We start from the raw sequence: 16,405 nt of genomic DNA, 5'->3' as shown, positions 1-16,405 counted from the left end.
AGTTCAGCAGCCTAGCATGAAGCAGAAATACATGCATTAGCATAGTGGTGCTTGGGGCCCCTTTCTGCCTTACTGCTGTCAAATTGCTGTTCAAACTGCACAGTTGCCCAAGGGTTTAAGCAGGCAGGATTTCTTTTTGTGCATTTGCCAAACTCAGTTATTCTGAGCACCTTGAGTTTCTTCTGCCAAAACCTGCTCCCATTGCCCAGTTCTGCTAAGATTTGAGGCTTACAGCAAATCTTCCCAAAATTGCATGCAGAACACCTGACTGCTCTAAACATTTATGCCGAGCCCGTATAGTCTTGATTTTCTAACGTGGAGTTACACCTTTTGGTGCAGCTCCAACAGCAAGTGCCCACCATTCTCAGCAGTAGCAGCTGAAGGCTCGGTGGTGACTAAGCCACCAGATCTCCTAGGGTCCTGGCTTCATGTGGGACGTGACAGCTGGGTGTCGAGGGAACAAGGCCCTCTCTGTTCTAGGGGCCATTGCTGTCCCTGGCCAAAACCTACTCTTCCTGCTTTACAGCAGGCTTTATTTCTCTTACATCACACACATGGTGTTTGCTTAACAGCCTGCTAAGCCAACACAGAGCACAGCTCAGAGGTGAAAACGTTAGGGATGAACCTTTGTAATGATACACCCATACCTGATAGCATTTCTTTTCAGTGTGAAAATTGCAGATCTATCACCACCATCCTCTTGATGCCTGAGATGACTTTGCTCATTACAGAGGTACTTGAAGGAACCTTCCAGGCACAGTAATTAATTTTTTTGGTGACTCCCTTTGCTATTCAGCAGCTGGCTGCCTGTGCTGTTTAGTGATGGAAACAGTATTTGAATGATTTGTTTGTAATATTTTTATGTAAATCTGTTGGACTTTCTTTACGGTATAGATACCTCTTCCAGAAAACCCAGATGGAATCCATGAGACAGAGCAAAAGAAAAATCCACCCTAAATCCAGAGAGAGAGATGGGGCCTTGTTTTAACAAAGCATTTGACCATAAGCATTTGCTTAAATGAAGATGAACATCAAGGAAATATAAACATATGTCACTGCTTTTCTGAATTTAGGCTGTTGTCTATTCCAACCTCATGCTCAGAAAGATAGCTGGCTTCATTTTCTTCCGTAGTCTTAATGCCCTTGGGCAGAAACCTGCTGTCATTGGCCATTTTAAGGCCAAATATAATTTAAGCCTTGGTCCAGAATGGTTTTCCCTTTCTGATGGATGATTATTTAATACTTTTGTAGTTGCTGATAATTATAGAAAACAATTCATGCTGCTGCTAAAAGGCACAGTGGTTTCGAGTCATGCCAGAGAGACTGGCAAGGACACGGAGGAAAACTTCTTTTGTTTTATTCTCCCTTCAAGATAAGGATCTGAAAAGCTCAAGAAAGTCTGTTCCTCCTATTTTTAGAATTGCCTCGGCAGGGTTTTCCTTCCAGTGTTTACACAGGGAGAGTTGCACCATCTGGTAGCAATAGAAGCGGCTGCTTGTGGGGCGAAGGGAGAGCTGCACCCAGGGTGTTGCTGGGATCTCTTTACTGCTTTGACATCCAGGCAGCAAATTACTGCAGGGAGGTCTACGGCACAGTAATATCTGATTTGGAGTTTGACTACACGTGTACGTAGTAGGGCCCAATTTGGAGTTGAGTTTTCTCTCTCTTTGCTTGGAAATACTTTCGTGATTCACGAAACATCAAAGGAAGTTTGCCTGGCTTCTTGCAGTGCTGTTTTTAGACTGTGAAATTGCTGGAGTTTGATATCTCACAAATTTGGTTTAATGGTACAAGTGAAGCCTCTTGGACGTTTGTGAAGGCAAGAAATGCTTTAGTAGATGTTGGCACAGACCTGTGACAATAGCTGAAGTCTATAATATACAATAAGTCTATTATATACACTGCTAAACGAGCAGATTCTGTTGCTTTCTTTAATAAAGAGCCTCTCTTTCTTGGTGTGAACAGAGTGAAGCCAAAAATGAACGGGAAACCATGGGAGGGAAAAGTGCCTGCTTGGTGTTGTTGGACGTGCTCTTTGTCATGGGGTGTTCAATTTAGGTTCCTGCTCCTAGATGCTGTGAAAACTAATGATGTGTTTTTAATGTTGCTTTCCACCTGTTCTGTCCCTTTGAAAATAACCAAACAAAATCCCACTGTAAGTATTCATTGGAAACCTGGACTGAACTCTCAATTAGTTGGCTTGTGCTGGTCCTGTTGAGTATTGATGCAAAACTGTCACAACTCATCCAAATGTAAATATTTTCCTAATCGTGTTCCTAAAACAACTTCTTATATGGTGCATTGGAAGTTGTTTGTTGTAGTAAAGAGGAATATTTTGTTATCACTCAATCCTCTTCTGTTTTCTGTCTGAGGAGGGAGCGTACAATTAGCGGTCACAAACCCACCCATGAAAGTGGTCGAGAATGCCTAGCAGATAGTGGAAAAAAGCCTGGAAAGTATTTAGGAGAAAGATGATTATAAGTTTGCCACAGAAAAACAGGCTAGCTCAGCCTCTTTTTATCTCAGCAAGCTGCCAGGCGTAGTTTAAGATTTCTGGTAGCTTTGGCTAAAGGAATTGCGGTTTCTAGTAATTTAATGTCATTTGAAACATAACAGTGGGTTTTCTTGTTTTTATTCTTCTAAAGGCAGGGGAAACAGAGAACAAAAGCCACTAATAATAAAACGAAAGTCAGAGAAACAAAAATCACTAATACTCGGGTAACCACAGGTTTTGGCACTTGCGGGCAGCCCCAGGAAAAGGCAGTTCCCTGCTGCGGCGAGCCAGGACGGCTGCTGCGATACCCCAGCGTGCTGCCGGGGGGAAGCGAGTCAGGGAAAGATATCCTTATCAAACCGACCTGAGAAGACATCCTAAATCTGTTACCAGCTGAGAGTGCCTGGGGTTGCTGAGCCTTAGTGGGTAATTCACTTTCTGCACGTGGTTAAACACACACACTTCCGCACATGCAGAAACGGTCCTTCAGCGGGGAACGTGCCTGGAGCCAGCCATAGGGTCAAGGCTTTTACTGCTGCAGTTTTCATTGCGTGAAGATTATTCTGAATTATTGAAAGGCTCACAGCTTTCCATGGGGAGCAATAATCTCTGGTGGCTAAAGCAAGTGCCTTCCTGTGTTCTCTGCCTAAAGCAATCACTCTGTAAAGAGATGGCATAAAGGTTTTCATAAAGGTGCATGCTGGTGGGAAAAGATAATTCTGTGTGTCTGTGTCTGTGTGCTTACGTGAAGAGTGATAGTTACTGGGGGGGCAGCGAGGCCCCCTGTCATTGCTCACACATACCGAAACCTTTGCTACTTTGATGTCTTTGCCCTATCCCTATCTTAAAAAGTATGAAGAAGAAAAAAAAAAAGGCTAAAACTCATTTTCCCTGTTTGCTTTTGAGAGATTTTTAAGCAGGACAGATTTTTTTAAAAAATATATTTTTAACATCCCAGTTCGGGAAGGCGCTCCTGCAAGTTTCTTAATTTAAGGATATGAGAATCCCCGTTAAGACTATCCTTAAGTACTATTCTGAATCAGAGCCTAAAACAGCAAAGCCCGTGGACAGGGCTTTTGACTGCTTGACAGTGCCTCTTTTAAATTTATTGAGTCTTTAGGAATCTGGCTGCTGCTCTTTTCAGTGCCTCCTCTGTGCTTGCACTGCAGCTGTTTTGAGATGGGAAGGTCCCTGTAGCTGGTCGTAAGGAAAGAAGTGCCACAGCTAATACTTCCAGTTGTTTACACAAACTAACTCCTTTCTGTGACTCCTAATACTAAAGACTTCTTGTTTCCTGATTATTTAAAAGATGCAAATTTTCAGTCTATGTTTAGTGTCTTTTTTCTTCTTTTTTTTGTTTTCTTAAGGATCAGAGGGTTTGGTTCTGTGATTCTTTCTCACATGAATTACTAGTGCTTACTTGTGCAATTTAAGCAGGATTATACCTGTAGTTGTGGCTGCTGCTCTGAGTTCCTCCTTATTGCTTAAATTTCCCACTCCTATTTCATCATAGTAGTGAATCCCTTTTGTTTCACAGTTATGAAGGTGTTAACAGGGGATCTATTATACCTGGAAGGGTAGAGGAGTTTCTAAACATTCCTGTGAAGCAGAGAGCTTAAGTGAGAATTAAGTTTGACATTGCAGGCAGGAAGCTTTTCCAGCAAAATCCCTATAAATAAATCCTGGATAAGGCAGGTCATACATACAGTTAAATCACAGATATAAAGTTATATTTCAACCGTCACTTTTAAAGGACTAGAATTTTCTGCATTTGGCACCATTAAAGAATCCAGCCTATTCTCCAGCATTGTCAGGTCATCTTGTAGTGTTTCGCTACTAATGGACCTCAAATGGGAAGATTAAAGAAACAGATCATTCCTTGATAAGGTTGAGGAGTCTTAAACAAAAGAAAAATCCAAATTCTTCTCCCCACAGTCTGAACAAACATTTTCACAAAAGTAAATGTAGCCCCCTTTTCTAACGTATCAATCTCAGTGGAAAAATCCACTGCTTTGAATGATCATTTTAGACCTTAAAACACTTCCAGTATAATAAAAAGTGATGGAAGAATTCAAGGGCTGCAGAGGGATATAAGTGCCTAACTGTTTGCTTTGGCTCTTTCTAGTATGTGTAGGCATTTCCATTTCCCTAGAAGTATCAATTAAGCCGTATTGACGTTTATTTCTGGAAATTGGAAGCTTTATTCTCTCAGCTAAATAAAGAGCAAGATTGTGGTTTGTTCAAAACTTTTTCACCCATTTCATACCTTTGCTCTTTTATGCTTCTTAAGACACGGAGGATTTATAGGCTAAAACCACAGCCAACAGTATTCACATGGACGCATTTAAAAGTAGGTCAGCGCACCTGGAACTGTGAAAGGTCCACGATGAAGACTGAGACGTTGTGAAGCTTTTTACGTGTTAGAAACATACTTTGGTTGAAATGTGATCAACATACATGAATGTAATGCCAATGTGATCAATCTATCTTTAAAGGAGTCCTGCTGATTTCTCAGCTGATTAACTGGCCTTTATTAAAATACTAAATTGCAGCAGGGCAAGAGCATCTAGGACGTGTTCTGCTACAGCTCAGGGATCAATGCTGTAGAGCTGGAGTTGTCATCCCAGTATCCTTCGGGGAGCAGATGCTCTCCCAGTTCTGACATACAGGCCTTAATGTGGATGTTTTTCCTGAGCATGCTTTTATGTCCCTTAAAAACCTTCGTGTAGCTGTTAGCGTTTCAGTCCACTCTGTAGTAATGTTTGCAGACAGCAAAACAAAGAAGTTATTGTATCCCCAACAAAGCCCTTGCTTCCTCTGTCCTCGTCAGGGTGAAGGCAGCGCAGAACGAATTGGGACAGCAGATCCTGGCTGACTTCGAGGAAGCCTTTCCTTCTCAAGGTACAAAGGTAAAGTTCTCACTTCCCCTCTTCCTCCCATTGAAAAGTGTTGCATAATTGTCATCGGTTTTTATCTCATTTTACTTCTAGATTTGATCTCTCTCTGTTTCAGGAGTTGTTTTAGAAGGCAAACGCGTCTCCCGAGCTGTAGGGTGCTAGGTACATTTCTCACTGTTTCTGTCGAGTGAATGTGGGAGAGGAGTGACACCCTTCCTCTGTCACGTTGCGCACACCTATTGCAGTGAGGTCTGCAAGGCAGAGGAACGCCCCAGGCAATTCACGTGTGGCCCTGTAGACCAGAGTGCAGATCCCTCGGCATCTCACCCAGGTTACTGGTTATTTGCTGGACACAGAAGGTTCATGTTGTGTTTAGGGAAAGCCAAGCACAGGTTGTCTGCTGACATGCTGCCTCCCAGTTTGTCTCTGGTTTACTCAGACGCCCAGATACAAATCTGGGCTAGGGCTAAGGCACCAACTGTGCTTCCCCAAAATTATGCATCCGCATGTTTGCAAACAGTATGGGGGGGTAGGTGTCACTTTGAATTTATTTTAAAGAAAACACTAGTTTTGTCTTCCAGAATACCAGCTCTGCTGGTGTCTTCATAAAACGAGCAAGTACAGAAATGAGAAAACTATTTGGAACAGATCCTTGATGAAGGGCAAATCTCTGTCCATGTGATGTAGCTTCAAAAGAGTATACTTTTTTTTTAAATGCTGCTAAATTTTCTGTCTCCTCCACTAACATCATGGAATACCAATACAGACCAGCAGATGCTACTTTAAGTGTTGCAAGTTGATCATCTCTAGACTGCTTTTTTCCCCCCGTTAATTTGGCCTTCAGTTTCGCAGAAAAGGGTCCATTAATTCCCCCATTAATTTGGCCTTGCAGTTTCGCTTGTCCCACTTGTCAGCCACTTCTCTTAGCTGTTTCTCAGAATATCTAGGATGATGCAAGGCTTTGCAGAATGATGGGACAACGGTTATTTCTGTAGGGAGCGTCCTGGCTGTTGAGCTACAGAACAACTTTACGGCCAGTGAAATGGAAGGAGCTCAATTTTCATTCACCAGAAGAAAGATGCCTAAGTGATAATAAAGAGTAGCAGCAGAAGCACCAAAAAGAGAAGAATAATGGGAAAGAGTAAAACCAAGATAACCTGGATACATTACAATTTACAATCACCCATTCAGCTATTTAACCTTAAATAATTTGTTCCTATTTATTTTGATAGAGGCCTGGTGGACCCAGCAATGTCCTACGTGATGCATGTCTAGTCGCCAATGTCCTGGATCCCAGAATCAAACAGGAAATCATCAAGAAATTTATTAAACAACACCTCTCAGAGTATCTGGTCCTTTTCCAGGAAAACCAAGATGTAAGGGAAGCTTAGCAAACTAATTTGGATTTCACATTTTGCTCTGCTGGTGTTCACAAAGTTCACGTTTCCACAGGTTCCTGTGGTGAAGTGTTTTTAACCCGAGGGCTCGGAAGCAGTGACTTGCGGGTGTGATATGGCCTGGCTGATGAGTTGGGAGTCAGCGTCATCCCTGCCAGGATGACTTCCTCCCACCTTAGACCTCAGTTTCATGTATCAGCACTGGAAATGTTTTCCCCTCGTATAGTGAATAAATAAATTCAAGTTAGATATACTTTTTGCGGTTGAAAATTTAAACTCTGAAAATTGCAAACCCCAAAACTTTGAAAAACAACACCTCCTCCCAAACAAACAAAAAAACCTCCAAAATGCCTAAAAAGTGGGGGGAGGGATTTCCAGGAAGTGGATTAATCTTTGTAGCTAATTTTTAAACTTCCTGTCCTAATGCTAACAACTTTTTAAAAATTTACCATAATCATTTTGGATTTGATAAAAAAAAACAAACCAAAACCAACTTTGGATCAAAATGTATTTTAACAATTTTGAAATTTTGACAGTTTGTGACAAAGAGGAGAAAAAGGCTAAAATGCTTCATTTTAAATAGCATTTTTCCATCAAAGTTTTTTTGATTAATCTTTCTACTTTTTGACCAGAAAGCACTAATACTGGGGGGAGAAAATCCCATCCTGCTCATGTTGTAAGAATTCTTTTAGAAGTTTGTGGGTCCACAGTCCCCGGAGTGTGAAAACCAGCTGAACGTGAGAATCCAGGAATTCCTGCATTCTCATCCCACTGTTGACTTTGACCTCTCTATCTGCGAAACAAAGAGGGTGGGATCAAATGCCTTATTATTGGATTGAGTTTTCAACAGTACCTACATGATTTAGGAGTACTGTTATCCTCATTTTCAACAGAACTTGCTCTCTTAATTCGCACAAGATAGGGTTTTCGGTCTGGCATGTGTTTAAGCACTTTGAAGAATGACTGTTAGCATTCAAAGTATTATTAATAGTGGTCAAGTTAGCTTTGATCGATAGCCCAAGCTCCTCTGCGAAACTGCGGCAGCACAGTTAAGCAATCAGGCTGAATATTAGCAGCTGCTGCTGTTAAAGATGTTGTTCTCCATCTTATTCAGGTGGCCTGGCTGGATAAGATTGACAGGCGCTATGCTTGGATAAAGCGTCAGCTGGTGGACTACGAGGAGAAGTACGGGCGCATGTTTCCCCAGGAGTGGTGCATGACGGAGCGCATCGCTGTGGAGTTCTGCCACGTCACGAGGTGAGCGTCTGGGGAGCTCACGATGCTTCCCGGCAGAGTCACCTTCCTTAAAACAAAAGGTTGGCTTGTCTTTCACCAAATTGATTGTATATCCATAGGACTTTAAAGGCAGTCTTCAAATATCTGTGTAGAATTGTCCATGATTAAAAGCAAGTGAAGAGTGAAAAGCCTGAGAAGTATCACTAAAACTGGGTGTACTGTTGAGAGAGTGAGATGATGTGGAAATCAATTTTCAGCGTAAGAGAGGTAGAAGTCAGTAATGTTAGAGACCAAGTGAAAAAATGTGAGCTGACTATAGTGTGACTGCCCTGGACCATGCTCTTTGCCAGCCAGGAATGGGGGACCAGAGGAAGGTGCCAGCTTGGGCCCCAGTAGCATCACTGACTTTGTTCTGGGACCCCAGTCAGAGACACTGCGCTTCCCAAGGGTTGATACTGGAGGTTTTCCTGGCTGCAGTGGTGCGCTGGGTGTGAGGAGATGGGGTCCCGTTACCCACAAAGCTCTAAACGTCTGTGGTTATGTTTGAAATGTGATCCATAAAGTGGTTTTGTGTTAGAGAGCATCTTAGGAATTAGCCCGAATTTTGTGATCAAAGTGTCTCTAGGGAATAGACTGAATTACAATCTTAGGTTTCAGTTCTTTCTCTTTATAGAAAACCACATTTGTTTTTTCTGTTTCCCCCCCCTCTCTCTTTCAGGACAGAGCTTGCTAAGATAATGCGCACAAGAGCAAAAGAGATTGAGGTGAAATTGCTTTTGTTTGCAATTCAGAGGACAACCAACTTTGAAGGACTTCTGGCTAAACGCTTCTCAGGTTGCACTCTAGCTGATGGAACAGTGGTAAGGAGATTTCTAAAGAGCAACCCTTTAGTCCACAGCTTTTTTGGGAGAAAAAAGCTCCCTCTCACACATAGCTATGGCAATGGGAGACTGTGAAAAGTGTCACCTGCAGCCTCCTCTTGCGCTGGCAGGTTAGAGTGGTTAGTGTGACTGTGCTTCGTGGGTTGTAATTGGGAAGGTGATTCTTGATCTTGCAGAGTGTGTAGAGAGGATGGCACAGGGCTCACAAGAAGGACAGTACACTGACTGTGTACTGTTTTGGTTCTCCGGGGCCCTGTGCTGTTTGCAACTGAAGCCACATTGCTGTGGAGAACCACAAAGTAATTATGGCATGGTGACTGCATTATAATATTTGTTCTCTGCATGTCAATGACACATTATAACTAAAAGTCCCCTCTTCCCTTCATTCCTAGTTACCACAAGTTCACCGCATGGTACCATCTTTCAATCCCACATTGTCTGCTGGGTTAGTCTTCCTTGCAGGGGCATTGGTAGCTTCTACTCTGCAGTGTCTCATTTGGTAGACTGTAACGGCAGTGCCAAGAGAAACAGCTCAGTGAATATCTTTGGGGTCATCTCTGTGCTTTTTCTGCCTGAAATCTCAGCCAAGAGCTCTGCCAGCCAAATGCCCGGGGAGCACAGAGTCCACGTGTGGCTCAGAAGCCACTGGTCTGAGGTTGGCTTCTCTGTCCGGCTGGTGTCTTGAAGCCTACTTGGATGTGATAATCCAGCCTACGAGGCAAACCTGCTGGACCTGTTTGTAATTTGCTGTGGATCAGTAGGTGCCGCTAATTAAAAAGGGAAGTCCTGTAAGGTTTTCCTCTTGGCTGAATTTAGATCTCTCAAGAATATGGCTTTATTTTTCTGACAAATTTCGTACGAAATTTGCAGCTTTAATTAAATTGGCTTCACTGGGTTGTTATCCCTTTGGAGAACATAGGCTCAGAAGCTGTTATAACTGAGAAAAACAGAAGGGGAGGGTGTGGCTTGAAATAAAAGAAAATCCTCTCTGTCCGCCTTTCTGATGTGCCTAGAGGCTGTGACACTCTGGCTGTCATCATCTGACCTGCTTTATACACAAAAAGAAGGCCATAATTATAAATGGCTATCTAGTGAGTGCAGAGCGGGGACAAGCAGTCTGCAGTAATGCAGGATTTACTGCGGCGGCAGAGTTTTGGGACCTGCTGTCATGGGTCCTCCCACTGGAGAGCACCTGCTTTGGAGTGCGTGGTTTGAGAGAGTGGAAATTTGACCCTGGTCAAAACGCCCCTTTCAGGGACGATTCGGGCTATAAGAGGGTGCTGAAGATGAAGTGTGCTGGGGGTGCGGTGGAGAGGGAACAAGACTCAAGCCCTGTGGTAGGAGGGAGTGAGCTCGAACCATGATGGAGAGGCACCGCCTGGCACTCTGCAGTCACCTCTGTGCTGGGAGAAGACAAACTGCTGTACAGTGCTTTGTAGGGCTTAGTAAAGCAAAACATGGGTGCAGCTGTGTGCCAGAGGGAACAAAACAGACCGTTCTCTAAGGAGCTTCCTTTTTTTTTTAACAGAAGAAGCCAGAGGTGCCTCCGCCCTCCACCAACCCGTTTCTGGAGGATGAAAGTGGGACAGAGACAGATGAGATTGTGATCGAGAAAAGTGACACAGACAAAGTAAGTCTTTGAAGTTCTCCAGTTGTCAGTGAGGCAATCGCTGTGTCAAAATCTCTGGTGGTGCCTAAGCTTTTCCCATCACATTGATTTGAAAGGTTTGTTTTCACAGCAATTAATTTAGCACAGTTTTGATCCTCTGTGCAGCATACAGGCTCCCAGTACGACCGAGGTTTGCTCTGGCTCACTTCACTGAAACCAAAGCAATCTTTATTTCAGTTAATAGTCTGGAGACAATCCTGCCATGTGAGAGTGAGTTGGATTCTGTTCTAGCCCATACAGCAACAGCTCAAATATAACTACAGGATTTCTGTCAAAGAAAGATGAACTAGCATAGCTGGGTTTTCAGATCCCAGAAGAAGCTCCCACTACAAACCGTTGCAATTCGTATTTTGCCGTGTCAGCCAAGCAAACTAAGTCTGGAGTCACCAGGCAACTCATTGAACTTTCAAGTCTCAGTTTTAGATTTTCACTCCAGATATGTTACTTCTGGGATTTTTATCTGTATAGTGCTTTTCATCCGTTACCTCTGCAAAGCAGGCAACACCTAACCACTTGTAAAAGCACTGGGTTTCCAAAGCCCTCTGCAGACATTAAAGGAGTGAATAGTAAATGCAATTGTTTTAATTGGCACCAATATCAAAGCCTGTAAGCCCCATATTTTTCACTCACCAGATGGACGTTTTCTAAGTGTTCAATTGTGAGTTGCTTGAGGCAGGTACCCTCTCTCTGTTCGGTGAGTTTACAGCCCTGTAAACGGGCCATTTACATCCTGATGGATGGCCAGGGCCCTAGGACCTCCTCAGATCCGTGCCCCTGGGGAGATTGGGGGGTGGTAGCTCTCCACCAGCACAGTTTGCTGCACTACATCCCCTCCAGGTTTTCACATGAGCAGGGCAGCCCTCTGCCTTCCACCCGCAGCAGAAGTCCTGAAACAGAATGATTAAGCAAAGTTTTGCTCTTTCCATTACAGCTTGGACAGTTGGTTTTGGCTGGACTTGATCAGTGATCTGGAAGACAGAGATTGGGAACTTGGGGAGACACGTGCGTGGTGTATTTTTTGTGAAGAGCTTGCTTTCCGCTGTTTGTAATGGCTGGGAGAAGGTTGGCTCTGGTGTGCAGTATTGGGATGAGAGGACGTACTTGGAGAAGTCAATGGTGCTAGAAGGCAGGTGAAGAGATAATTGCAATAATTAGGCTGCTTAGGGCTGGTTTTATTGAATGCACTGCTCTGGCCAGAAGCAGTTCAGGTGCTTCTGGGAAGGGAACTGCTCTGCTCCCTGTAGATGGGGAGGCTGCTACGAAGCCATCCATCGAGCTATCCCTTGAAATGCTGTTTGTGGCGAGGTTGCCCTCTCTTTCTGGGTACGCCCCGTGTTAATGCTCACAACGCAGGACTCTGCTGCAAGGGTGGCTGCCCTGCAGGCGCCTGTCTGCCAAACGGGAGCCCCAGAGGCTCCAATATTTCAGTTTCAAAGCGCCAAGAGCTGGTGGTTAGTGCTGGAGTTCATGGCGGAGGCCTCATCTTCTGCTGTCGCTAGCTGAAGAAGAGAAGAGGCAAGAAGAGTTGAAGATGAAGAGTTTTGAGTGGTAGAGCTCTTCCAAGACACCAGTCCTGAGAATTCAAGACACTTGGGAGTGTAAGAGGGAGCGCAAGAGTTTGGGGGGGGAAATCCATGTTAAAAAAGAACCTCTTTTAGTGATCCTAGCAGTTCGATTTAATCTGTTTACTTTGGATAGTAATGAAAGGAAACTGGGCCAGCTGCAGACCTCCTTACTGTGACAACAGTAACCTTTTATTATTTCCATCAAACTCAAGGAGGAAATAGCTTAAACATCTGCAGCTTTTGGACAGGATTGCACACTCAGAAATACAGCTTCACTGCTACTGTTAAAAGATTTAGTATTCTCTCCACCAGACATGCTGGGAGCAGCATGATGCAAAGACACCCGCGCACACACAGAAAACCAGTCCTGCATTAGGAGTTGGCTCTTCCAGCCTGGTAAAGAGTAAACATCATGAATCTGCAACCTTCTGTTGGCGCTGCCATCCTGGAGACTTGGCGACGGGAAGGTTTCTGTAATTACCACCTATTGTTTTCTCCCGGCTCCGATGAGCGTGTGCATCCGGCAGAAATGGGCAGGCACTGGCAAAGGGGCTGGGTGGAGAATGCTGGGTAGTGGCTCTCTCCCAAAGCTGTAAAAACTTACATTCTCCAGTCATGCTCTTAGTGAGAAGGTTAATGAAGCCAGTCTCATAGAGGTGGTCTGGTCTCCCTAAAACCGTTTGCTCACTTTAGGTTTGCAGCCCTATGTTAGTACTCATTGTGTCTTTGAGTCTTAATTATTTCTGAGAAATGCTTGCCTTGTCACTCTCTGCTATTTCTGCGAATGACTTCGTGCCACCTCCTCTGTCATTTAGGAGAGTATGTCGTTTAGGCTCTCTTGTTTTGCTTTTCTTATGCTAAAAAAAAATTTCAGCTGGAAAAATTCATATCTTCATTGGCTGGGAGCTGATCCTGGCTTTTTGCAGAGAGAGGCAAGAATTCCATTCCAGAGTCACTGCAGCCCTCTTTGCAGGCAGTGAAAAATTGTCAGCTTGCCGGGAAGCAACAAGAAAAATTGTCTATTCGTAAAAAAAAAAAAAAATTAAAATCTAGCTGTAGGGCAAAGGTGAGCTTAAAGGCCCTGCGCAGCCCGGTACTTAAACATGCACAAATTTAAGCATAAGAGTAGTCCCAGTGGCTTCAGTGAGATGTGCTTGGCCACTGCGTAGAGTGCAGTACTGAACTAAAATGAGAATAAACCTGATGACTCCCAAATGGCATATGTGCTTGACGCTCTAAATGTGATTTTAAAATAGAAGTCTTTGCATACCCAGAAACATGTTTCACAGTGTAATGTTGCCTGTATAATTCCAGCTCCTCCAGTAATTACGTTCTGTTTATCTAAATAAAATTCATCCAGATGAAGTCTGTAACTTTGAGTTATTATTCTTAATGTTCTAAAACGTAGGGATTTTTCAGTGTTGCTTCCAAATAACTGCTGCACTAGTCTCCTCTGAAATGAATGTTACTGTTCGAAGAGTTCGAAGAGTTCAGCAAGGTTTTATTTACAAACTGTGTTAAGATTCTTCTACTGAAATCTGTTTGCATGGGGCAGCCTTCTCGTTAAGGATAAGAATATTTTAGAAGTGCAAAGATAATTCCTTGGAATACTAACAGCTCTGGAAGAGCAAGGGAAGACTTGGACACACTGAGGCTGTATATACTGCTCATTACATGCCTTTGATTATTTGTCAGCAAATTTGGGTGTTGTAATATTTCTAAAGACTTATATCCTTCTGTGCTGTTGCATTACTATTTCTTCTAGGTCTTACAGGGCAGGTTTGAAACCAACACTCTAAACGTTTTCTTACAGCCAAAGAAGCCAAAGGTCCCTGACAATCCTTTTCATGGCATTGTTTCCAAGTGCTTTGAGCCTCACCTTTATGTGTACATCGAGTCCCAGGACAAGTGAGTAACCAGCATGCTCTTTCGGGTCTGTTTGCTTTTGAATGTGAATTACAGGTGGATTGTACTAGCTTCTGTACTCAAGCTGCAGAAAATTAATTTCTTGAAAGTCTGATTTCATCAGGAGCGGTACTCATGGTTCAAGAAAGTTAGAATGAGTGGGACCTTTGCTTGGGCAAAAATGAGCGTTCAGAGGGCTGTGGATGTTGGTTTCATCTGTAATTGCAAAGGAATGATGCCCACCGCCTTTCTGCGGAAGAGGCTTAGTGTTTCTGAAATTGCTTCTGTTGCCTCTGCAATTCCCACTGCAGACATACGCCTTTCTTTCGTCTCATGTCTTCCACAAATAGTAGGTTTGCTTTTTCTGTAAAATACACATGTGGCTTCGTGGCAGAGGAGTTTCACGATTTGCTTTATAGAAATAAGTTATTTGAGATCCTTAGATGAAAGCTGCTGTAGATGAGCTGGCTGTAAGATAACATTATCATTGCTCACAGATTGGGGCTTTGTCAGAGGCTTTAATCCCCAGAACCCTTCTTCATCTTCCTCTTTGACTTGCAGCAGAATAACTTCAATGAAAGGAGCTTTCAGCGTAGAGCTCTGAGAAGTTTTTAGAGCTCTCACCACACTTTCTTGTGCACCTTGATTCACACCAGGGTTTAAATAACATCTCTGTAGCAACTGCAGTGCCAACTGGGAGAGGAGATAGTTGAAAAAGGTTTAATACAGTCTTTTGGTGCAGGTTAGTGGCTGGAAAGGAGAAAGAGGTGCCTGCCTCATGTAACTCATCTATCTACGTCCTTCTGTCTTCCAAGGACTTACACATGAGAGAGCGCGTAACTCAAGGCTCGTAGTGTCCTGATTTTGTCCAAACTCCAAGATAGCCATCTTGAAAAAGGTTTCCCATGTCCTATCAACCTTTTATGCTTTAAATAAATAAATAAATAAAACCTTGCACAATGGTCTGTCATGCTGGGTTTAGGTTCCGCTTTGCAGTATAACAAAGGGAAACAGATATTTCCCTCCCCTACCCTCAGCCAACTGAACACTAACTTGTTTGAATATTTCTTCCCTTCTCACTGGGGGCCATTTTAATCCCCGTTTTGGTAATTCTACCCCACTGCACTCCTAGCCCTTTCAGTTGCTTTTTTTTTTCCTTTTTCTTTACAATCCTGAGATGTTTTATATTAGCTTTATAGCCAGAGGCTGCAAGGAGTTCAAAGAAAAACTGCCACAGTATTCCCCACGCTGCCCCTGTCTGCCAAAAATTGCTTTCCTTATGATTTTCTCTCTTCTTCCCCCTTTGATTGAACTTTGGAGGAATCTGTTGCTGATGTCTGAAAATGAGGAGTTGCTTAGATAATTAATTGTATGTTTGGGCTCTGAATAGTGAGAGTAGTGTGACAGTTTTGTTCATCATTGCCTATGGCAGAAAGCAGCCTGGACCTTTTCTCCTGAAAAATTGTTTCCATACCCATTTAAAGAAGCACAGTGCCAAAATCTGTAGCAATTTAAGAGGAGACACCTGAAAGAAAGACTTTAAAGATGCTGCTCTCCACCCTTATTAGCTGCAGTGTAAATATCAGATTTCTTAACAGCGAAGCAGATTTCATTTCTGCCCCTTTGGGATGTGGTCTTCAGTTCTTCTTTGTGGTCTGCCGGAGCAGCGGGAGGTACACGTGTGCGCTAAGCCATTCTGATGGAGTAAAGGAAGAGCTCTGTCAGGTCTGCAGTGGGGAGAGTGTGCAGAGCCATGGTTAAGTGTGCTAAAATGCACGTGTGCGTTCCGATTGTTCGGCACTTTTTCTCTGTGGTGTGTGTTTGCGGCCTCATGAGCAAAGGGGCTTCCAGAATACCCAGTCCATGGAAACTATCCTGCAAGCGGTCCAGGTGTCTCAATGCCATTGCCCTTCCCCAGTGCCCAACGGATACCAACTGAACAGACTGACTAAGCCCCGCGTTCTTCTCTCACGCTGCTGAGGAGTTGCCTAGTTCCTCTCGTGATTGCCAGAGGTGCAGAAAAAACACTGAATAGGCTGAGTGAAAGAAAAAGGAAGAGAAGTAGAGGAATGAAAAGATTTAGGAACCAAAATAAAATTTTCTTTATAAGATTTCACTTCATGTTTTCTCTTGGTTTGATTTGGAGAGTTCTTGCTCCCAATAAATACGCTACTCTTAGGAAATACCACATCTGCGGTACCAGAGAATTCACTTTGAGCTTTTTTGCGAAGTCTATATAGAGAAAATGTTCATTTTCTGTAGCTCTCCTGCCCTCTTCATGTTTCATCTCCCAGTAGCTTTTTCTGCCAAATTCTTTGTGCTCTCATTGTACCACACAAAGTTTGTTAGCCTTCATACTGT

At 43.4% G+C, this 16,405-nt stretch overlaps 1 protein-coding gene across 5 annotated transcripts in view; it reads left to right on the top strand.

Moving 5' to 3' along the window:
• VPS53 (VPS53 subunit of GARP complex) overlaps positions 1-16,405 on the top strand; it is a 70,487-nt gene that overhangs the window by 23,738 nt on the left and 30,344 nt on the right. For all 5 annotated transcript variants that reach the window (XR_012676568.1, XM_075168505.1, XM_075168504.1 and 2 more), the window contains exons 8-13: positions 5,325-5,403; positions 6,624-6,767; positions 7,903-8,045; positions 8,743-8,884; positions 10,434-10,535; positions 13,953-14,047. Coding sequence is in view for 4 of the 5 variants with exons in the window: in XM_075168505.1 (XP_075024606.1) it covers positions 5,325-5,403; positions 6,624-6,767; positions 7,903-8,045; positions 8,743-8,884; positions 10,434-10,535; positions 13,953-14,047 (705 nt within the window). In the remaining variant the exon portion in view is untranslated. The remainder of the gene's footprint in view (positions 1-5,324; positions 5,404-6,623; positions 6,768-7,902; positions 8,046-8,742; positions 8,885-10,433; positions 10,536-13,952; positions 14,048-16,405) is intronic.

This window comes from Calonectris borealis, chromosome 19 (genome assembly GCF_964195595.1).
Source record: "Calonectris borealis chromosome 19, bCalBor7.hap1.2, whole genome shotgun sequence".
NCBI classification, from domain to species: Eukaryota; Metazoa; Chordata; class Aves; order Procellariiformes; family Procellariidae; genus Calonectris; species Calonectris borealis.
The sequence above is the reverse complement of the archived record's forward strand: the minus strand, read 5'-3'. Positions and strand labels throughout refer to the sequence as shown.